A 24,303-nucleotide genomic window follows, 5' to 3' on the forward strand; every position below is an offset into this window, starting at 1 on the left:
CACAACGAATGAGCAAACAAACAAACGTCATAAAAATGTCGAGTATTGCATTCATACGACTCAACTACCTCCAGGTGATGATGATTGATTGTGTGCGATCAACCGTCACCGTAACGGATCCGCTTTGTCGTTATCTTATCATCTCCAAAAAGTTGGCACGTTATTTAATCCCGGACCGAAAAAGCTGGAGAACCATTTAAAACACCTCCCATCGTTTTCTAGCTTCGAGCGGCAGTCTATTTGTAGCAGGAATTACCATTTGTTTACAATCTACGCGGGACTACACATGTTTATACAATACAAATCAGCATTCAGTCATCACTCAACGGCAACGTTTTCGAATTTTAACAACTTCGCCCCAAACATGCCCATGCACACTCCAATGATTGGATGGTGGAATTAAGTTTCGACACATTCACCGACTACTTCACGGTTTGTTCCGCTGATTTTGTTTAGAGTGTTTGATGTTTTTGCCTGCTACTGTTGTCGCCCATAAAAGTCACCGTCGTCTTCACCCTCCTGCACACTCCACTTCGAATTCAACTTTATCTCACGGCGTGTTGGTAAATACACACACGAGTCGAGAGTACAACACAACGAGTCTGTTGACGAAAAATGTTCATTCATCATCCGCGGAATCATCACTCTATCGGCGCGCGACACTCCCGTGAAGAGGTGGTTTCACGTTTCGGTTACTAGGAAGCGCGTCGGCTAGACTCGATATGCTGCAATGGTTTGCTTCTGTGTCTGTGTGTGTGTTAATATTTCGTCAACTATAATGTCATCAATTCGCACATCACACAGATTAATGGCTTGCAGTACAAAACTTGATCATTAATTATGCACAATTCACATGTCATTGTATTTGTCACTATGCCAGTTCCACTCTGAAGCTGATGAGCAATTGAACGAATATTTTAATTTTGGCCTATTTAGTTCTACACTACACCTTGATCATAATTTTTTAAACAAGATTTACACACAATTCTATTGCTCATGGCTACAGTTTCTTGAAATCAAAATGCATAAAAGTTTCTTTTAACGACCATAATAGAAACCTGTTTGAGTTCGCCAAATTAAGTAGTAATACATTTCTCATATTACTCATGTATCAAAGTGGAATTCTTCAAAATATTTTTATTTGAAACTTGAATAAAACCAAGAAAAAAGTTATGCGCGCTTAGCACCGGTACCCATGAGGTGTCAAAACCCCTAAATGGCTACTATAAGTTAACGTTATTGAATTTGTTTTCAACTGAGACGTCGCACAGTGATGGCAATATATGGCGCAATGACGATGTTTTGCGATTAGAGTTCTATCTAGGTAGGAAAGGGCTGCCACTGTTCAATAGTAATTGATTTGATAGCATTTTTTCTCTACTTTTTAGAATCCACTATGCGATCCTGCACATCTCTGCACCTTAAAGGTTATTTTCAACAGTTTGCGGGGTCGACAATAAAAATCACAGAAACAAGGGCCAGACTTTTGTAACTGAAGTCGATGTCAGTAAAATTTGAATAAACGGCCTTATGATAAATGAAATCAGAATATTTATAACATACATAACATAAAATATCTATATAAATGTCGTTATATAAATCTATTTATAATATATCAGGTGTTGGAATAAATTATTAAAGTTTCATGATTTTTAGTGAGAGTATCATTGCAGTAAAGTTTCTCAAAGTATAGTCCATCGTTATATACCACCACTAAGACTCGGATACCACGTTTGAAAAATTCCTTTTCCTCAGATTCGACAAATGAATCGATCCAATTTTTGGTGGTGTCGTAGTTTTTGAAACTGACCTGACAAGTTATGCGCCATGTATCGGAGCAAAGGGCAATGGTATGGAACAATGTCTGATAAAAAATGGCGACTGGGACAGAACTTTTCATTGCAGCGATTATAAAAAAAAAAGCTTTTAAAACTTTCGAAGCATGGAGCATACTATGCCATGAAGATCTTCATATTGCGTCCGCTTTTCATGCAATGCTCTGTCCAAACGCATTTGAGTAGCTCATAATAACAGTTCGGCTGAAAAGTTCGTATCGTTTAATAGAAACACACATTTTTTTGCCAAAATTCGTTTTTATTATTCAACATAGTTGCCATCAGAGGCGATACAGCGATTATAGCGATCTTCCAACTTTTCGATACCATTTTTGTAGTACGATTTGTCCTTTGCCTCAAAATAGGCCTCAGTTTCAGCGATTACCTCTTCATTGCTTCTAAATTTTTTACCAGCGAGCATTCTCTTGAGGTCTGAGAACAGGAAAAAGTCACTGAGGGCCAAATCTGGAGAATACGGTGGATGAGGGAGCAATTCGAAGCCCAATTCGTTCAATTTCAACATGGTTTTCATCGACTTGTGACACGGTGCATTGTCTTGATGAAACAAAACTTTTTTCTTCTTCAAATGAGGCCGTTTTTTTGAAGAGAGCGTTTTTTGAAACGCTCTAATAACGCTATATAATAGTCACTGTTGATGGTTTTTCCCTTTTCAAGGTAGTCGATGAAAATTATACCATGCGAATCCCAAAATACAGACGCCATAACCTTACCGGCCGATTGTTGAGTCTTTCCACGCTTTGGGTTCGGTTCATCCCGTGCAGTCCACTCAGCTGACTGTCGATTGGACTCCGGAGTGAAGTGATGGAGCCATGTTTCGTCCATTGTTATATATCGACGAAAAAAATCGGTTTTATTTCGATATAACAGCTCCAAACACTTCTCAGAATCATCAATTCGTTGTTGTTTTTGATCGATTGTGAGCTCACGCGGCACCCATTTTTCACACAGCTTTCTCATATCCAAATATTCGTGAATAATATGTCCAACACGTTGCTTTGATATCTTTAGGGTGTTAGCTATCTCGATCAACTTGACTTTACGGTCAATGAAAATCATTTTGTGGATTTTTTTCACGTTTTCATCGATAACAGCCTCTTTTGGACGTCCACTGCGTTCATCGTCTTCGGTGCTCATATGACCAGTACGAAATTTTGCAAACCACTTACGAATTGTTGCTTCGTCCGGTGCAGAGTCTGGATAACACTCATCAAGCCATTTTTTGGTATCGGCAGCACTTTTTTTCATCAAAAAGTAGTGTTTCATCAACACACGAAATTCCTTTTTTTCCCATTTTTTTCACAAAAACAAAAGTAGCTTCACTCAAAATGCAATATCTCACAAACTAATAATCAGACAGCTGTCAAATTTATACACGTATCTTTTGAAGGTTGCTACTAACTGAAAATGGTATGGATTTAATTCTAGTGCCGCCCTCTCATAGAAACGATACGAACTTTTCAGCCGATCTGTTAAATAGCGCCCAGTTGATCCCACCACATGCACTTTTTCTGTTCTCCGGAACTTTCTTGTAGTCCATATAAAAATTCGAACCACGAAAACCACTTTTTGCATGTTTGCTCAGCGTCATTTTTTTCGTCATTTTTCATTTTACATAGTTTAATAAGATACCTTATTTATTAATTTTATTTTGTACTTGTGTTTGTGTTGTTTCATAAAGTGGAAAAACTTAAAAAATGCAAAATGCAGAGCATTATCCAAAAATTAATATTTTTTGTTAAAAGCAAAAAAAAACACACTTTTGATTGTTACTTTCCCATCTTCAATCATAGTGCAATAAACTATATCAGTTGTATGTTACAACTTATCAGAAAATAAAAATATTAAGATAAGCCCTTCTGGAGAAAATTGATATTTTCAAGATATAAGGAAAAGTTTTTTTTCTCTGTGTATACATTTTCCACACAGGTTTAATCATTATTTGAAACAATAGTTAAAGCTCCTAATCAATAAAGAAATAAATAAAAATACACAAGTTAATTTATTAAAAAAGTCGTCATTTTCCGGTTCAAATTATTAATAATAAATCATCCAGCTGACATTTATCGACGTGTTTATGGGGTTTGCCATCTTTTGTATGGCGAGGCATCACTGTGTGTCGGTACGGACATTGCACTTTGGTGAAAAATAAATGATTTGCAAAAAGCATTTACTTTACTACTCTACTTTGAAGATTATTTTGATCCACGAGGTGGCATTAGCAGTTTAACAAAATCTGCTAATGCACTGATGAGTCGAAGACGGAACGTAAAACGAACGAACAGTCATGAGATTTTAAGACTATGATAATATGAGATCTTCTTTTTTGTTTAATCTTGTTTCATGGAAATCAGTTCAGTCATTTCTGAAAAATCGAAATGATGTTTTGGAATATATGTTACTTCCGGAACCGGTAGATGAGACCCGATATGTCCAGAGTCGATTCGTATGACCATCAACTAACAAGACCTGCAAATTGCACTAGTTCTTAGCACAGTTTCGCAGAGCATTTTAACACCGGAAAAGGATTTCGAATTTTAGTAAAACAACTAAGCAATCTTAATATGATAGTTTTCATATGCAAGGTAGTTTAATTTATGAAACAATTTCCTCAGTTAAGAGCTAGCTATGGGTTCGATTCCCGCCTCTGCGGTAACATTTTCGTATTTTTCATAACATAGTTGCATTTGTATGTCAATTTTTCATTCTGTTTTCCTCTTAACAAGACCAAAATAAATCATAATAGGAAATTTTATTTTTCTTCTGCACAAATTTCAATTATTTAAAATCGATTAACTTTTATCAGCACCCAACGGAAACACATGCTGAAAAAAACGTGCCTCATCCATCAGGCAGTGAGATGATACCTTTTTTTATCGATCAGCATGTGATTTCCGCGTGAATATTCTTCGTTGTGTTTAGTTTCCATGAAATTATTTTAATGATCGTCGTTTTATATGAATTGTTATTAAAATTTTTAAAAAAACTACAAGACGTATCGTTGATAGAAATTGTATTAATCCTTAAAATTATTTCTTTCAATCTAAACGTGTGACAATTTTTCCACGCGGATTTCCGAACTTACGCGGTTTTTTTACGGGGATTTCCAAAGTTACGCGGTTTGTTTTCGGTATAAAAAAAAATTTTGATTTTGGAAGTCTCAAAATTTTTCTATGTCCCAAAGCCGATTTTCACAAAAAAATTTTTTGAGATTACACCAGATTTGGACGTTTCATGTATTTCTAAGATATTTGGCATCAAAAAATTTTTTTCTTTAGTTCGGAGGTTTTTTTTACGTGGATTTCCGAAGTCACACGATTTTTTTTTACGCGAATTTCCGAAGTTACGCGTTTTTTTTACGCGGATTTACGAAGTTACGCGGTACGTATCCCCCGCGTAAAAAGAGACCTCAGTGTATTTTTGGTACTTCCAGAAACGGTATTCAGAGACCAACATAACCAAAAATAGTTCGTATGTCCAAGAATTAGTATGACCAATAAATTGAAATAGTTTAGAGCCCAACTTTGAAGATTTTTTGGTATCGTCATCTTCTATGACGGTTTGAATTTTAAAAACTCATCACCCAGTAATTTCAAAATTGGAAGTCGGAATCGGATCAAATTAACCAATTTTGTATGAGACCATAAGTTTCTTTTAATTTTTGTTTATTTAATTTGTTTTGGCTATTTTTTAGCTATTCATCTATTCCCGATACTTTCGGAAATCGGTGTAGCCGAAGTCAGTTAAATGGATTGTTTACCATTTCATTAGATTCGCAATTTTTGAAAATCAGTGCAGCCTTAGAGAAATCGTAGTGCGTTCTACATACAATTTTTGGGTACCTTCCGGGATCGAAAACCGAATACCGGTAAAACTGAAATAAGTTTATTTGGTCGTCGACTCTCAAAATCTATGAACCCGATAAACTCGATAAATTTATGTAAAATTTTTACACTAATTACCCCGTATCTCCTGTACCGGAAGTCGGATCTGATTAAAAAACAAGCTGTTTTTATGGGACCTTAAGAGCTTTTATTTGAACGTTAGATGTACGAAATCGGTTCAATTGCATTACATATATCATACTGTTGTTCCGGAACCAGAAGTCGGATCCAAATGAAATTCAGAAACCCATGGGAGCATAGGGCTGATACATCTGAGTCTAAGTTTGTAGAAATCAGTTGAGCCAACTCCGAGAAAAATTATTGAATTTTTTTTTTCACACACAAATTTACTTCTTCGAATGGTATAAAGGTGTAAGAAGTTGTGTTCTTCCAGCTATTATTGTTGCAAGCAGTATAAATCAATATAAATATGAAATTGTTTTGAATTTGAAAATACTGTCATCTTTCTAATAGCTAATGTCTTGTTCGAACGACTATGTTGCCTATCGATATCTCCGTTAAAAATGGACGGATGCCAACAATCTATGGCTTGTTGGATAGCTATTACCGTGCGGAATTTAAATCTAAAAACATACTCTGTTTTCAAGTTTTTTCGGTTTTTTAACGATATCAAACTAACTGGAGATTATAAGAGGAGAAAGAATATGAAATCATAGAGCCATAGTACTCAAGGAAGAGCAAGGATGTGAAGAATAAAGTGCGGAAAAGTGAGACGTGACAAGGGTCATTTAAGTAAGCAGAAGGCTTCTTGTATCTAAACTTTTACCTTCTACCAGAGGAGTCGAACTTAGGCATCTTAGCGATACGAATTATCCGAGTCTCTGATATGTCAGAAAGTAAAGGCAAAGGTCATTTGCCATTTACTGTCCGAACCGGTAACCGGTTTTCAAGGTAAAGTTACAAATATTGTAAAAAAACTAGAAATGTTGACATAAAACTTCGAATAACTCAAAAAGTTAACATCCGATCTCAAAACCATTCAATAGCGTTCAGAGTGACGGGGAGACCTTTCATTTGCGACTTGTTTGATCGGTCGAAACATCTCTGAGATCTCGACCGATTACTGAAAAAGATTACTGAATGAGAGCGGTATGCATTCTACTATTGAATCGAGGGCAGCCAGTGGACTAGATGAAAATCTTAAGGACACCGTTATGCAATTTTACGAGGATGATGAAACTAGTGTGACAATTAGGACGGACGGAAAATGCCAAGCTGCTCAAAAATGGCTTACGGCTACAACATTGTGAGAAGCCTACAACCGATTTAAAGAATTGAAGTTATTGCTCAAAACCAATTCAGCTTGCAAAATGTTTTTTTTTCTGAAACAACTTGCTTGGGAATAGCACAGTTTTTCACAATGTGTAACTTACGTTGATCCCTGCATGCTGATCGATATTGACGCCGGCCGGAAAGGAAGGATTCTTAGGCCAATGTACCGAGAAACCGAGGAATCCTCTGCATTTCCACGTGCATCACTGGAAGAGGTTATTTGTTAGTAAATTTTCGAATAGTGTTATCATGTGTTTATTGCTCTGGGCAGCCGGCTACCGAGAATACGTTAGAATTTTTCCACGTTTTGTATTAATATGTGCTTTTTACTGACATACGAAATTTCTATCAAAACTCGTAAAACTCCGGACAGCCGGCTGTCGGGAGATTCGATATCAATTCATACATTTGATTCATTATGTTCTGTTTATTTTTTTATTTTCAATATACTGCCGTAATACTGACAACATATCACTGGATTATCATCAATCGAACAACAATGCCTTACGCGATACGAAGTAATGTCGATATCTACTCCCTAACCAAAATAATAAAATACTACATGAATCCTCCTCGCAGTCTAAACTATATTTACAAACGCCCTAGCTAAGCACACCCTAGCATCTGCTCGGTTAAAAACTTCACGCGTGCATCTTAAACAATCGACGGAGTTCAGTCTAGCCCAATTTTTAGTTAGGAGAAATATAATAAGAGATTGCAAAAAAGAAAATTGAGCAATATTTCTAAGAAAGTATCTCACCAATATTCCTTTAAAATATTCAATGTGAGTTATCCTCTTGGCGAGGAATGGTTGTCTGGTTATTTGGAACGACAATTTGATAAACACATAGTTTGTTATACGGACGGTTCTCTGTTGGGTGGTCGTGCTGGTGCTGGTGTCTACTATCGTGAAATGAAGCTAGAGCAGTCTCATTCACTTGATAGAATACTGTAATGTGTTCCAAGCAGAAACCTACACGATTATGTGTGGAATACAATCGGCACTTCAGCAGAGAATCTATGGTAAACGAATTTATTTTTGTTTCGACAGTCAGGCAGCCTTAAAAGCACCCAGTTCGAATGACTCACGGTCGAATCTAGTGATCGCATGTCGAACTCAAATTAAAGACCTAAGCATTTCAAACGATGTTTGCTTACTATGGGTACCTGACCATTCTAGTATTACTGGGAATGAATGGGCTGTTGAGTTGGTGCAACGAATGATTTCGTTGGTCCTGAACCAGCTTTACCACTTTCGTTACTATTGGATAAAGCACAAGATTCGTCCTTGGGCTGCATCCAAACATGCCAACTACTAGCGCAGCTTGCAAACTTGCGCTCAGACCAAAGCATTTTTACGAATCTTAAAATGTTGAAGTGTCTACTGCATTGCAGTATTCTGATCAGAGTTCTGACTGGACATTGCAAACTCAATTATCACATGGCTACTACTCAGCGTGCTGAGTACTATTCGTGTGATTTGTGTGAATGCGATTACGGTACTTCATATCTGATATGTAACTGTCCCGCATTGACACAATTACATATCCGGGTTTTTGGTTACCCATACATGGTTGAATCTGTGTATGAAGAACTAAAATTGCAGCATATTCTATCGTTTCTCACCCAATGTGGTAAGGAGCTATAGTCAGAGGGGTTTATCGTCTTCCCTGGAGTGAATGACCTGTATTGACCTTAAATAGGTTTTAGCAGATTGTTTGGCATCCTTTATGGGGTGTCGAATTTACTGCGAATCGTTCTGCATTCTTCCGGAAATGCTGAATGGTATCGCTTTTGTACAATCTCTAAATCGTCTCGGGGGTTAGAAGCATCCTTTCGGGGATGCAGAACAATTTGTTTCTTTATGTTGATGCATTCCTAAGATATCTGGTATCAAAAATAATTTAGCCCAATGCTTAGTCAGAGCGACTAATTATTCTGTCAGGTCATACAGCCTTTCTTCCGCGGTATTATTACGCATCGTATTTTTTCCTGTACCTAGGAAATTAATTATAGCAAATAGAAATCTTCAAAAAATCCCACAGTCAAGGCACTGCATTCCGAAGCGGAACTTGACCTTCTGTTTCAACAGACTTCGTAGCCTGTTTTTCAGTGTACAGCACAATTACACCGATTGTCTTCGGAGTGATATCGATAAGTGAAGTACAAACAAATATCGTCAGTCTTATCGAAGTTTGCTGTTGCAAATGTCATATCCAAGAAAAGCCATTTTTCGATCAACCAATTCACGCAGCAATATTCATGTTACATAATGGCCTTATCAAAGTTATATTTTTTTTCAATTGCTCAGAGTCTAATATTTCGGTTTTCGTTGTTTCTTTCAGGTTGATCAAACTGGGCTGTTACCAGCGAATAAACCGACATCAGCAGCTCAACGGGTTTGGTATTTTTGGGACTCCGTGTTCGAGTATTTTTTTTTGTTTCCTTTCGTTGAATCGATGCCAGAACGCGGCTGATAAAGTAAAGTGCAAAAGAGCAAAGATTCGCGTACGTCTCCCCCTCACCTAGAGGGGCAGTCGAAATCGAAGAATGGAAAATTTACGTCCAGTTGTGAAGCGTTGTGCCGCTTTCGTTACGTTATATTGTGAACGATAGTGATAGTGTGAAGCAAACCCGGGGAGGGAAAGAAAAACCGAGAAAGAAGAAGAAAAAAAAAGAAGAAAAAAAAAACAGCAAATCTTATCATCGTTTCGAAGTGTAATATGCATGTATCAACACATTCAACAAGCACGAGCTACAGTAACAACAATAGTAACAACGGTAACAGTCAGACCAGCAACAACAACAACAACAGTAGCAGCAGCGGCAACGAACGAAGCGTGAATTTGGCAAATACCACAGGCTCCGGTTCCGTACAACCGACATCCGCCAGTTCGGACAGTCAGTACCACCTTCACCGGCGACAGACAGCGGCCAGCAAGACAAATTCCAGTGACGGCGGTGATGTTCAAGGTCACTACCATCATCATCAGCAGCAGCAACAGCAGCAGCAGGACCAAAAGCAGCCCCAACAACATCATCATGGTGCAATCGTAACTACAGAATGTGATACTGAGGCAGAGGTGAGTCATAGCTTTAGGTATTTTTTTTTAAAGAAAAGCTTTTTTTTGCAAGTGCCACCCAATCTGGTTGGATTGAGATTCCGTGAAATTTCTCCTTCGCTTCGAGAACACAATTCGTACGAACTACTATTGCATCATTCATCGAACTATTCGAGTTCGTTGATGATATCATGTTCGCAGCATAATGCTCCAGTGCACAGTGGGAAAAAATGGATAAAAATCATACGTATACGAAACCCCATAGAATATGGGACAGTTATGCGAAGAACTTTTTTTGTACTATTCTTTCTGTTTCATCCTCGGCTCGTCAGTGCCGAGAGCAGTTCAAATTGAAGTGCTTAGTGCAAAACATAAACAATTCGATTTAAATCACTAAGCGGAGACGTTAAGTTGGCAAAAATATTCAAAGCAAGCCATGTCTCGACCTGTATCAATAAACTTTTACTGTAGTGGAAATTTGGGTCGCAGGGCAGCTATTCTTACTGATGTATTGCAAAAGTGTACTAATAAATTAGTATCTGAAAAGTACGTTAGTTTGAACAGCACGAGTAGGTGGTACTTAATAGACCTCTTACGATTAAATTACGAGAGGGATAAACAGCACAAGAGGTTCTGTAGAACTAACAAAAGAAGTCATTGGCGTGGATATACCAATGCACGAAATATTTATTCACGGGCACTGAAATCTATACCATTGAAATAAAAAAAAAACCTGTTTTAATCCACCTAGTGGTGCAATGATGCCTTTCTCATATCAATCATACTATCATACCTATATAATACTGTGGTATTCTTCAAAACTATTTTTCTTCGATTCTTAAAAGAATAACGAAATAGATTTGTTTGACCGTCTACTGATAAAAAATATCAATTGGAAAAGATTTGAGGTCGATTTAGAAAACTTTTTACGGTTTTTCGCTCTTTTCAGTGATTGTATAAAATTTTTAACACACTTTACCCTATATTTCCGGATCCGGAAGTCGGATCCGGATGAAATTCAGGAATAACGCATGGGACCCTTTCATTTGAACCTAAGTTTGTGAAAATCGGTCGCGCTATCTATGAGAAAAGTTAGAAAACATATTTTCATTTTTTTGCATATTTTACCCCATAGCTCCGGAACCGGAAGTCGGATCCGAATAATATGCAGGAATTTTGTATGGGACCACAAGACCTTTCATTTGAATCTAAGTTTGTGAAAATCGGTTCAGCCATCTCCGAGAAAAGTTAGTGCAAAAAAAGTACAGGTGTGTAATGTATACTGAATTTATTTATTTCGTCAAGCAAATGTAGACTACATATAAATTGTTTACAATGTTCACTTACATACTACGCATTATTTCTACGACAAAGCTGAGATTTGATTTGATTTTTTGACATAGTAAGGTCAAGATGTTCGCAGTATTGATTGTAATGGCGCATTATTCGATTGACTGGACTGTATTTTGCATAATTTGTTCTAGTGTTTCTTTCTGAAAATAATTTCCTGGTTCGTAATTGACGGCTAGGTGTATAAAAATTTAGTTGCGATAATAAAGAAGGTGATTGAATGCGTTGAGAAATAATGTCGCTGATAAAATAAAGCATTGCAAGGTCGCGGCGTTCTTTAAGTGTTTGTATATTGATGAGCATGCAGCGTGCTTCATATGATGGTAGAGGAAATGCTGTCCAGTTTAATTTACGAAGTGCATATAAAAGAAATTGTTTTTGAATAGATTCGATGCGTTCTTCGTGAATAATATTATATGGATTCCATACTAGGCTGCAATATTCCAAAATAGGTCTGACATATGTAGTGTATAATAATTTTATTGTGTATGGGTCCTGAAAGTTATGACTGAAGCGTTTAATAAAGCCCAGCATGCTATTTGCTTTATTGATTATGGTATTGTAGTGTTCCACAAAAGTGAGCTTGGAGTCTAAGATTACGCCTAAATCTCTTACAATTTTACATTTTTCTACAAGCTGATTTCCTAGATGCATGTTTGTGGGTATAGTTTCATTTTTCCTACTGAAAGTTATTGAGTTACATTTTTTTACATTGAGTTGGAGTAGACTTTTGCAGCACCAAATGTGGAATAGATTGATTTCGTTCTGGAATATTACAGCGTCGTTGATATTTTTAATTTCCATGAAGAGTTTCATGTCGTCTGCATATATAAGCACTTTCAGATTTTTGAGTATGAAGGAAATGTCGTTTATATGTAAAATGAAAAGGAGAGGCCCTAAGTGAGAACCCTGAGGTACGCCAGATGTTACATTAATTGGTTCAGACAGAATGTTTTGGAAGCGGACTACCTGTACACGATTCGTTAAGTATGATTTGAGCCATTCCAGAAGAGTATGTTTTATGCCATATTTTTGTAGTTTGTGTAGAAGTAAAGGTATGTCAATACGGTCGAAGGCTTTGCTAAAGTCAGTGTAAAGAGTTTCTACGTAGTTGCCGGCGTCCATTGCATTCAGAGTGAATGTCATAAATTCTAAAAGATTTGTTGTAGTTGAGCGGCCTTTAAAAAAGCCATGTTGTTTGTTTGTTATTACATTTTTAAGTTGATGAAAAAGTTTTTCGTTTACAATTTTTTCAAATAATTTTGGAATGCATGAGATAATGGCTATTCCACGGTAGTTCCGAATGTTAGATTTTGCACCAGATTTAAATATTGGTACAAGAAAGGAAGATTTCCATGCTTTGGGAAAAGTACATTTATTAAGTGATAAGTTAAAAATTAGTTGTAGTGGTAGTGTAAGTTCTTCAGCAAGATTTTTTAAAAATATTGGTGGTATACTGTCAGGTCCAGGCCCTTTTGAGGCGTCTAAGTTTTTCAGTGCTCTCGAAATGTCATGTTCTGATAGATAGTTTACAGAGATGGAGCTAGAAAATGCAGGTATGTAAGAGAAGTATTCACGGTCACGGTCAGTTTCTGAATAAGATGTATATACTTCCTGGAAAAAATTTGCAAATTGATTGCAGATTTCTGTACTATTTTTCCCTACATGTTCGTCGAGGTGCATTTGAGATGGAAAATTGTTGCTTTTTAGTTTAGTTTTTGTGTAGTTAAAAAAGTTCTTAGGGCAAGTCTTTATTTCGTTTTCAATTTTGCGGTTGTATTCTTCGTGTGCTGTGTTAATGGCTATTTTGAGTTGATTGCATAGATTTAAGTAATTTTGATGTCAGAGACATAACTGGATGTCGCGAATACGAATAAAACGGACACTCTTTCTTTATACTTCCGAATTTCAATTAGTTGATCGATTGTGTGAATTGTGCAAGTTTTGCCCTTTTACACTACTAGAATTTGAAACGATACACCTAAACTACAGAACAGATTAGTTACATTAAACATTCTGACACACAAATATTACGAAATAACCAGTATAGTTCTTTATGATAAAATATTGGTGGATAGTGACAAGTTGAGTTCAAATTCCGATGGATACCATTGACAGCCGATACTGATATGTGTTCTGTTGGAGTCTCCTGGTTCTTCCACTTGCGGTAACAAGCTTTGTATTTCGCTTGGAGATTCCTTGATCGCTCCATAATAAACACGATGACAACGACAGCCAAATTCGAAATGAATGGTTTCTGAGTGGGTGCTATGCATTTTAAATGGCAAATCAGCAGGAAGTTCTACAAACCGCAACTGGTTTAAAAATGGGCAGTATAGAAGTAAAATTTCGCATAATTCTTTGGGAGTATTATTATGGCTCTAAAAAGAACCGATTTGAAGAATTCTGGAATTACGAACTGGACCTGAGCTTAAGAACTAAATTCAGAACTTAGAACAGACTCAGAATTCAGTTGGAAGGTGCACTCTCCGTCGCAGCTGGTTGGTGACATCGCTCCCTCGACGACCGGAAAGCGAATACGCATTCAGATGAAGATATGTGCCTGACTACCTCAAAATCATCGTCCTTGCGCGAAAAAGCCAAGCGAATGTAAAGAGCTTTCCGCGTTGTTTTCAAAGTTTTAGAAAACTTAATTTTTGATTTGTTTGTGGTTATCTCACAATGTTCAAAATTCGGAATCTAAGTTTGTGAAAATCGGTTCAGCCATCTCCGAGAAAAGTTAGTGCAAAAAAACGTTACATACACGCATACGCACATACACACACACATACACACACACATACAGACATTTTGCGTACTCGACGAACTGAGTCGAATGGTATATGACACTCGGCCCTCCGGGCCTCGGTTCAAAAGTCGGTTTTCACAGTGATTGCATAACCTTTCTATATGAGAAAGGCAAAACAGCAAAGAGCTATGTAAACAATTTCTAAAGACATTTAATGGTATAGAAGAGCACTCAGAGCAAGTGATACTAGAAGTCGAAAGTCGAATACTAAAATGCGCTATATTCGAGCGAAGCGTTACACAACTATTTATATGCAGGTGATACTTTCTGCAGAACTTAAAAATTCACTGCGTTAAGTTTGTCATACGAACACAATAAATAAGTTCACATACAACACGCCACTTCGGGAAATTCCATGAAAAACGATTTCGATTTTATTCTTCATCATCGTCCTTTGTTAATTAATACTCTCTGATGTACAGAAAGTGTTACAGTAAAAATAAAAATGCTCACAATTGTGATTTTGAAAAAAGTTAAACAAATTTCAGCGAAGACATTTTTTTTGGTTGCTTCAACATCTTCTTGCTCGGAAAGCATTTCCTTCTTGGTAAGAAGAATTTTAAGGTAGACCACATCAGGATGATCTGAATTACTCTTTTTAATTTCAGTTTCAATCATAATAGCGCCTTCTCCTGTAATCAGATTTTACTCTGAATGTCTTTCTTTTCCTCTTCATCTTTTATTCCTTTATTTGGATCAGGGAAAAGCCCACTGGAATTAGTGTCGGTAAAACTTGTTCTCCAGCAGGCATAAAACCTCCTCATCTTTTGCATCAATAAATTAAAATCGTCCAAATAGTAACAAAATCTAATGAGACAGTAACATAGGAAACGATTTTTCAATAACATTACGTGATAAATGAAAGAATCGAAACATTTGTTAAATATGCGGCACATGCTAGCAATGGGCTCTTTATATCCATAATTAGTTCTAACATAGGAAATTCGAAGAAAAAAATAGGATCGAAGATTACGACGTCGAATGTCAAATTGTAACAATTGCAATTGCTCGGTACAATCGATTCACGTCTGAAGTAGAACTGCCAAAAAACTAGCCTAACAAACATCGCGACGGACAGATAATACATCGAGACCAATCAGTTTACAGCGATCATGGTAACTCGGTAAGTTTAAAGGATATCTCCATGGAAGACGTTGGAGAGCTAATCGGACAAATTGGCGTTGAATCGCTTCCATGCGTTGGATTTCGTTTTGGTAATAAGGTGACCAGATAACCGCAACATATTCGAGAGCTGAGCGAACTAAAGCGCAATACAGAGCAATGTACATCAGAGAATTTTTTAGTAACGCGGAAAATAAATCCTAATAGCTTAAAGGCTTTGGAGATAGTAGGCTCTATGTGCTCTTTAAAATTTAACTTGGATTCCAGAAGAACATCCAGGTCCTTAACAGACGATGCGCATTCGAGAACAATTTGTTGGAATGTTATAGTCGAACTTGAATACAGATTATTCGCAACTAAAAAAGATGACGGAGAATTTAGTGGCATTCAAAACCATTTTGAAATATGAAATATGACAGTCATCGGCGAACGATAGTTCCATGCACTTGATCGAAAAATTTATATCGTTGAGATACAATAAAATTATAAACGGTCCAAGGTGACTTCCTTGAGGAACTTTAGAGGTAACAGCAAATGGTGAAGTTGTACACTATCATTTCATTACCAGTTAGATATGATCGAAGCCAATTCAAACATGATCCGTTTAATCCCAGTCTACCTAACTTGGAGATCGTTAGGTGATGATTGATTTTGTCGAACGCAGCAGCAAAATCGGTGTATACAGAATCTACTTGTAGTCGTGCTTGTAAAGAACGTATGATGAAGGAAGTGTAGGTTACTAAATTTGGGGAAGTTGAAGGCTTTGGCATGGATCCATGCTGAGTCTCAGATATGTAGTCAGAGCAACTAAGGAGTGTATCGATAATAAGCTATCCACAAAATTTTCTTTCAAATTATGATAAAAAACGATAATTTATTCAAACTAAAAATTGATCCTTTATTTTACGAGGTTAAACTTGAGCATAATGAAAACCGGATGAAATTTAAGTTATTCCTTCACGAATTTTCGAACTTTTGATCGAACGCTCTTCATCAAGTTCTGGACATCCAGTTCGGGTTTACATCTCATCCAGGTCAGTCGATAAAACAAAACCGCTTACGTTGGGGACAGAAGAAACCAAGTACAGTATTGTGTAGTGAACAATAGACCTCGAAAATGAGTGAACCAAACGAACAAAAGCTACTGCCGGTACGAAAGAATACAATTATTGTTGACTTCAGACAGTGCAAAATTCGACCTTCGATACGAGAACTTGAAGGTTTGCTTAAGGAGCAAATGCATCTTGACATTAAACGTGTGCATTTACTTCAATGCAATAAGACCAATAATGTTGTTTATATCCAGTTCTATAAAGAGTTGGATGCAATTCAATTCGCTAAAGACAATAATAATGTGCACTATGTGGAGCATGAAAATATCAAGTACAACATTCCAGTATATATGGAAGATAGTGCTATAGAAGTGCGTGTGCATGATCTTCCCTCAAGCGTCATCGATCATTATATTCGCCATACCATGTCCCAATACGGAGAGATTCTCTCTATCGAAAAAGAAAAGTGGAAGAATTTTTTCCTCGGTATTCTAAATGGAGTACGTTTGTTACGCATGCGCTTGAGGAGGCCTATACCTTCTTATGTGACATTCGGTCAGGGTACAAGAATACCGTGCAAATCACTTGTTACCTATGACAATCAGATGGCCACATGTCAATATTGCCAAAAAATTGTTCACTACGGTAAGCCATGTGATAAATCGGACAAGGAGACAACTATACCAAAGGACAACGGTGCTTCCTTCACATCAACCCCAAGCCCAGTACACCGCGAAAACCGCGAAATCCGCGCGGCCGTAACAACCCTGGAACATGTCTGAACACCTTCTGGAGAGGCTTCTGTGGCTTATGCTTATGGCAGTTGATAACAAATTGCTGTCTAAGTTCGAGACTATTTAACAAGCGAATATCCATTTCTGATTCTGTAGTTTTCAGTTACCACGAGCTGTTACATCTGATATCAAACCGCATGAGCAGTACACAACCCATAAATTTTGTCACGAGACGCCACTGGATTCCGGAATTATTGGGGCATTAGTGTAAAAATTCCAATTTCAAATTACTTACTCACTTTGCTTCGAGATGGCGTAGCCGATTTTTATAAACTTAGATTCAAATGAATAATCTCACGATCCTTTACAAAACTTCTGAATTTAATTTGGATCCGACTTCCGTTTCCGGACTAATAGGCTAAAAGGTGTTAAATAACCATCACTTAAAGGAGCGAAACAAAAAACGAAAAAAAAATTCTATACTGGCTTCAAAGCTATTTCTTTCGATAGTCATTATCAGTTGACGGCCAAACAAACTAATTTTTTGTCTGATGCCTGGTTTCCGATACCGGAGGCACCGGAAATAGTGATCATATTTTCCCAAATGGATCTCACTCATTTTTCTTAGCGATGGTTTGATCGATTTTCACAAACGTTAGTTCAAATGAAAGGTTCTATGGTGCCATACGGGATTACTAAATTTCATCCGGATCCGACTTCTGGTTCCGGAGTTATAGGGTAAAGTGTGTCAAACAATTTACCTTATGATAAAAAAAAAACCGGAATTTTATGAAAAAACGTGATTAATCCACCTAGCAGTGAGATGATACCTTTTTTTATCAATCCGCATGTGTTTTTTTGCATAGATTAGGTGTTTTAGTTCTCATGACATTATTTTAATTATCGTCGTTTTAAACGGCAAATTGAGATTTTAATCACTCATTACCCTGTAATGTCGAAACTGCAAATCGTATCGAATTTCAATTTTTACGTGTGACAATCGATTGAACATTCCATGAGATTTCGAAGTAAGTTCCACTTTAGAGTTTTTCATCATTATTTATGGTACTTCCAGAGCCGGTATTCAGGAAGTATCATAACCCAAAATGATTCGAATGGCCATAAATTAATACGCCAAACAATTTACATCTTCTATATCGGTATGAATTTTAAAAACTCATCATCTGTAATTGCAGAATCGGATAAAATTCACAGATTTTGGATGGGACCTTAAGTCCTTTCATTCGAATTTTTGTTTTTGAAGTTCGATTTGGCCTTTTTTAAAAAATGATTAAGCTTTGAGAAACGATTCGATACTGGAACCGAACTTCTAAAATCGGTGTAGCCGAAATCAGTTAAATTCACCTGAAGAGTGTGTAGACATCTTTAAGAAATTGTAGTGCGAAATAAAATTTGGAGGTACATTCCGAATCGAAAACTGAATACCGCTTAAACTGAAATAAATTTATTTCGTAATCGACTATCCAAATTTGCAAACCCGATAAACCTGATTAATGTATGTGAAATGGACATTTTTATACTAATCACCCTGTATATCCTAAACCAAAAATCGGATCTGACTAATTTTTATAGGATTTTAAGACCTCTCATTTGAATCATAGATGATTCTTAGATTTCATTTGAATCTTAGATCGGTTCAGCCATCTACGATAAAAATGAACTGCATTATTTTAATTTCGTTTCATATATCACCCTGTGGTTCCGTAATCAGAAGTCGGATCCAAACGAAATTCAGGAACCTTGTTCGGGAGTATACTACTTTTCATATGAATCTGAGTTTGTAGAAAACGGTTTAGCCATCTCCGAGAAAATTGAGTGAAATTATTTGTCACACACGCATTTGCTGATCTCGACGAGCTGAGTCGTATGGTATATGGGTGTTATGTTCTTCCAGCATTTATTGCTATAAGTAGTTTAAATAGATATAATTATAAAATTACTTTCAACTTGAAAATGCTGCCATCATCTGGTTTACATATGCCATATTCGAACGACTATGTTGCCAAAAACGAGCCGTGCTAAAATCGGTCCAAGACAAATTGTCATGAAAAAGGATGCTGAACACAGTCATTCTGTTACTTAGAAACAATTGTATGTAACAGTATAAAAAATCGTGTTTTCCGTTGCTCCCAAGCATTTCTTTGTCATACAGCGCTCAAAACTTCTACTGCTGGAATTAGGGGAAAATTTCGATATCTCCGTTAAAAATGGACGGATTTTAACAATCTATGGCTTGTTGAATAGATATTACCGTGCGGAATCTAAGTCTGAAAATATATTTTGTTTTCAAGGTCAATTGTGGCAGATACTGTAAAAAACTGAAAATTTTGACATAAAACTTCGTATAACTCGAAAAGTAAACATCCGATCTCAAAACCATTCAATAGCGTTTTGGGTGACGGGGAGACCTTTCATTTGCGATCTCTGAGATCTCGACCTCTTAGTTGACAACACACACACATACACACACACGGACATTTGCTCAGTTCGTTGAGCTGAATCGATTGGTATATGGCCTCGGAGAAATTTTCTAAAGTTTGAGCGAATTCTATACCTATTTTTTATATATATAAAAAAAGGTAAAACGCAAAATTTAAATTTTTAATAAATTTCTTTATTATCGCCTTCAAAGTACTCTCCTCCTGCGGCAATACATGCATGCCAACGCTTAATCCAATTTTCCATACAAGTTTTATAGGCCGCCGAAGGTATGGCCTTTAGTTTACGCAGCGAATTCTCTTTTATGGTCTCTATGGTCTCAAAACGCGTTCCCCGCAATGGCAATTTGAGTCTGGGGAAGAGGAAAAAGTCACACGGGGCCATATCTGGAGAGTACGGTGCTTGATGATATTGGTTGAGTTTTTGGCCAAAAACTGCGACACAACCAACGCTGTGTGAGCCGGCGCATTATCGTGGTGTAATCGTTTTTTGGCACCAGCCGAGAAGCGACGCTTTTCAAACCCAAAACGTCAGTTAAAATGTTTTCGGCTGATCCATAAGAGATGCCCAACAACACAGCAATCTCTCTAATCGGTACAGAACGATTTTGAAACACGATTTGCTTCGCCGATTCAATGTTTTCTTCAGTAACAGATGTTGTTGGGCGGCCAGGGATCTCATCATGATCCAAGGTTGTACGACCACCTTTGAAGCGTTTCTACCACTCGTATGCCTGTGTTTTCCCTAGACACGATTCACCCAAGGGCTTTTCTAACATTTTCAAACGTTTCGGAACACTTAAATCCATTTGCAACACCAAATTTGATGCACGCACATTGTTCTAAATTTCCATCCATTATAAAAATAGCCACACGAAAATTTTTCAACTTCTTTGTATAGACGCCAAACAAAAACTAATCGTACGATATGCGTCAAAATTCGACAGAATGTATATAAAAGTGTTGCCAACGTTGAGAGAATAAAAGTTTACCGATTGGATAAGCGCGGGAATTTTAAAATGAAAATTCCGGTTCTTTTTTGATCATAAGGTATACCATCACTTAGAGGGGCGAAACAAAATACGTAAACAATTTTCTAAATCGATCTTAAAACTACTCAAATCGGTAGTCATTACATGTAGACGGCCGAACAGAGCAGTTCCGGTTATCCTTTCATGAATCGAAGAAAATTATTTATTCGAAAATTAGCGAAAGTGTCTGATTTTGGTAAAATCACTGTAGGGGAGACCGGGGCGAAAATGGCCACAAATATTTTTTTGTTACCCTCGCAAAACTGAAACGAAAGGATCTGTTTTTGGTGGGGCGAAAAAATGGCCACTGGATTCGGTCTGAGACGTACATTTATTATTGTTCATTCAGGGATTAGCCTAATTTTGTGCTTAGGGTACATAACCTTTTTGAATTTTGTTTACGTTTCGTCTTAGGCTCATCAGTGCGTAGCAGTTCAAATTGAGCTGCCTAATGCAAAACTCGGCAGTTCAATTTGAACCGCTAAGCAGACGTAAAGTTTCTGCTATTTGCAGAACAGTTTTTGTTTAGCACTGAAGTGCCATGTCTAAACTGATGTGCCGAACGAAAACGAATTTTCGACTTTAACTGGCCAATTCAGGTTTGGTGGTCATTCAGGGGTTAGCCTAATTTTGCACTTAGTCATAACGTTCAAAACGGCTCGACTATAACCATTTGATAGAAATTAGTAAAAAAAATTAACCCTTTTTCAAAAAGTGTAGATCAATTTTAAGAAAAAAGTATACAAGGTAGGTTTTTGTGACAAAGTCTACTTGTTCAGAAAGTTTCATTGAAATTTGAAAGGATGCTGCCAACATTTGTTCGAGATGGTACGAAATTCGTCATAAGAAATATCTACTTTGGAAATATTCTCTTGCACTTCAATGACATTGTTGCCTTTTTGATCCCTTTTCTTCCACTGTTCCACTGGTTAACATTGTTATCGGAAAGTCAACATAAACTCTAAAGGCAATTTGCTTTGAATCGGAAACCCCCGAGATTAGAGTCAATTTGTAAATGATACGGAGTTGAGCAAAAATAGAACATATGGATGCGATAGTCAGTTTGATGGAATTTTTTTGGTTGAAACATTTCTTCCCGTTGTATGCATGTTTTAAACCCCAACCGAAAAGTACCAGGCAAGTAAATTAGGCTTTAAATCAAAGTCATGCAAAGTACTGATAAACGCATTCATTCATTATACTATCGTCATCCCGTTTACTTTTTTTTGCCTTTGGTACCGAGACCGTAGAGTACCCTCTCGAGTGAGTTGAGACTGCGAAACCAGCATACCGACCGACCGACCGTCCACCACCTGGACTCGCCGACTTTCTTTCACCATCGGATCCGGTGTGGAGAGAAAAAAAAACGGTTCAGCCTCTTTATGATGAGCCCAATACTAATCGGCAGCATCGGTGCGTTTCTTCTTTTGCGCATCGTTATCGTATCCTCACTTCTACATTCACTCCGGGGTGAAGTACCGGGGCAAACCGGAAAGGGTTTGGATGGCTTTTGTTTTTGTTGTTGCCTTTTGCCTTCTTCGGGTAAGGAGGAATAGGAAGAGCAGGACGAGGACGAGGACGAGCCAAGTGGCCACATCGTCAACCGAGCAAGCAACCTGCCTGCTCCACATATTCCGTCATCAGGCGGTGGCACGTAGAGACTGCCAGTGGAAAATAATTCCCTCTGGTCTGGTCTGGTCTGGTCTGGATCCTTTCCTCGGGTGCGTTCTTGAGTCTTATAAATATAGATTTAAAACAAATATACATAAGCACGACCCTTTCTCTACGATGCTCGAAAATGAAAGGAACAGCTTTCCGCTTGGGTTTACATCGGGGATGATCACTTTACTAGAGGATTGCGTTCGAGTGGAATGATGCGAAAGAGGCACTGCTGCACGCGCATGAATAGGACAGGACGACCGACCACTTGCCAGTAGATCGATGGGTGTCAATGTCGAAATGAGGGGCCAGTTAGATGATTTTGCACCGGTAGATTTTCGAGTGTTGTGCCGGAGCTTCTGTTATCTTTATAATAAACGTCTTTCGATGTGGAAAATTCAGGCTCAGACCAGAATCCAGGTTGAAATTTCAGTTTCGAAATTCAGAACTAACTACCTAACTAACTTTAGTCCCGGATACAGGTCGGTGTGAAAACAATCGAATTCCGATGTCTAATTTCGTAGACAGAGTAAATCGTGTCCCGAGTGTACCGTTCCATCGACCAACCCCGCCTGACTGCAAGGTTTGCATCAAATGGATTCAGACATTACAGAAATACTTTTGATCCCTTGCAAATGTCAAGCAGCTGACGCTTATTTGATTTGTTCAATTCAGTTTGCGTCCAATGTTTTATTTCTACATAATCGAATCCAAAATTTCAGTATTCGAAACCAGCCAATTACACTCTTGTGGCTTATTATGATAAACTGAGGTCTTTTTTCCACGGTGTTTGTTGCGTGGATTTCCGAAGTTACGCGGTTTTTCTTACGCGAATTTCCGAAGTTACGCAGTTTTTTAACACGAATTTTCGAAGCTCTCCGGTTTTCTTGTTTTGTCTTAGAAATGCATGAAACGTCAAGATCTGATGTTATCCCGATTTTTTTTACTCTCTGACACTTTTAAAATAAAAAAAAAATCGATTTTGGAAATCTCATATTTTTTCAAGTCGATTATTTTTCAAAAAAAAATTGTTTAGATTACACCAGATCTGGAAGCTTTATGCATTTCTAATACATTTAGCATCAAAAAAAAAATTCTTCTATTCTGCGTTTTTTTTTTTTCTATGCGCATGCGTCCCAAAAGCCCAAAATCAATTTTTTAAATATTTTTTCGAGATTGCATCAGATCTGGAAGTTTTATGAATTTCTCAGACATTTGGCCTCAACAACAAAATTTCTTCAGTTCTGCGGTTTTTTTTTCTATGCAGATTTCCAATTCGCGGTCTCGAAGTCCCAAAAAAATTCCCTCGTCGAATAAAACAAATTTTTCTTGATATTATACCAGATCTCGACGTTTCATGCACTTCTAAGACATTTTGCCTCCAAAAAAATTTTTTTCTTCATATTTGTGCTCTGTTGTTTTATGAGGAAGACGATTTAAAAAAAAATCTGAGATTGCTCCAGATCTCGACGTTTCATGCATTTCTAAGACATTTGGCATCGAAGATTTTTTTTTCTTTAATTTTGCGGTTTTTTTCTATGTGCATTTTCGAAATTGGTCCCAAAAACCCAAAGCCGATTTTTTTCAATTTTCTTTTGAGATTACACCAGAATTCGACATTCCATGCATTTCTAAGTCGTTTGACATAAAAAATTCGTTAGTTTTGCAGTTTTTTTCTACACGGATTTCCAAAGTTATACGGTTATATTCCAAAGTTACGGTTTTCTTTAGTTTTGTGTTTTTTTTCTATGCGGATTTCAGAAGTTACTCGGTCTCAAAAGTCCAAAGTCGACTGTTTTCAAAATTTTTGAGATTACACCAGATTTGGACGTTTCATGCATTTCTAAGAAATTTGACCTCGAAAAAAAGTTTTTTTCTCTATTTTTGTGTCTTTTTTCTATGTGGATTTCCAAAGTTACGCGATCTCAAAGTAATTTTGATATTACCCAGATCTGAACGTTTCATGCAATTCTAGGACATTTGGCATCAAAAAAA

General features: G+C 37.2%; 1 protein-coding gene across 18 annotated transcripts in view; it reads left to right on the forward strand.

Moving 5' to 3' along the window:
• Window positions 1-24,303, forward strand: part of LOC131430710 (putative transcription factor capicua) — a 152,343-nt gene that overhangs the window by 50,616 nt on the left and 77,424 nt on the right. For all 18 annotated transcript variants that reach the window (XM_058595884.1, XM_058595877.1, XM_058595879.1 and 15 more), the window contains one exon: window positions 9,376-10,113. In XM_058595884.1, the coding sequence (XP_058451867.1) occupies window positions 9,754-10,113 (360 nt within the window). In that variant the 5' untranslated portion in view covers window positions 9,376-9,753. The remainder of the gene's footprint in view (window positions 1-9,375; window positions 10,114-24,303) is intronic.

The sequence above is a fragment of the Malaya genurostris genome, chromosome 2 (assembly GCF_030247185.1).
Source record: "Malaya genurostris strain Urasoe2022 chromosome 2, Malgen_1.1, whole genome shotgun sequence".
NCBI classification, from domain to species: Eukaryota; Metazoa; Arthropoda; class Insecta; order Diptera; family Culicidae; genus Malaya; species Malaya genurostris.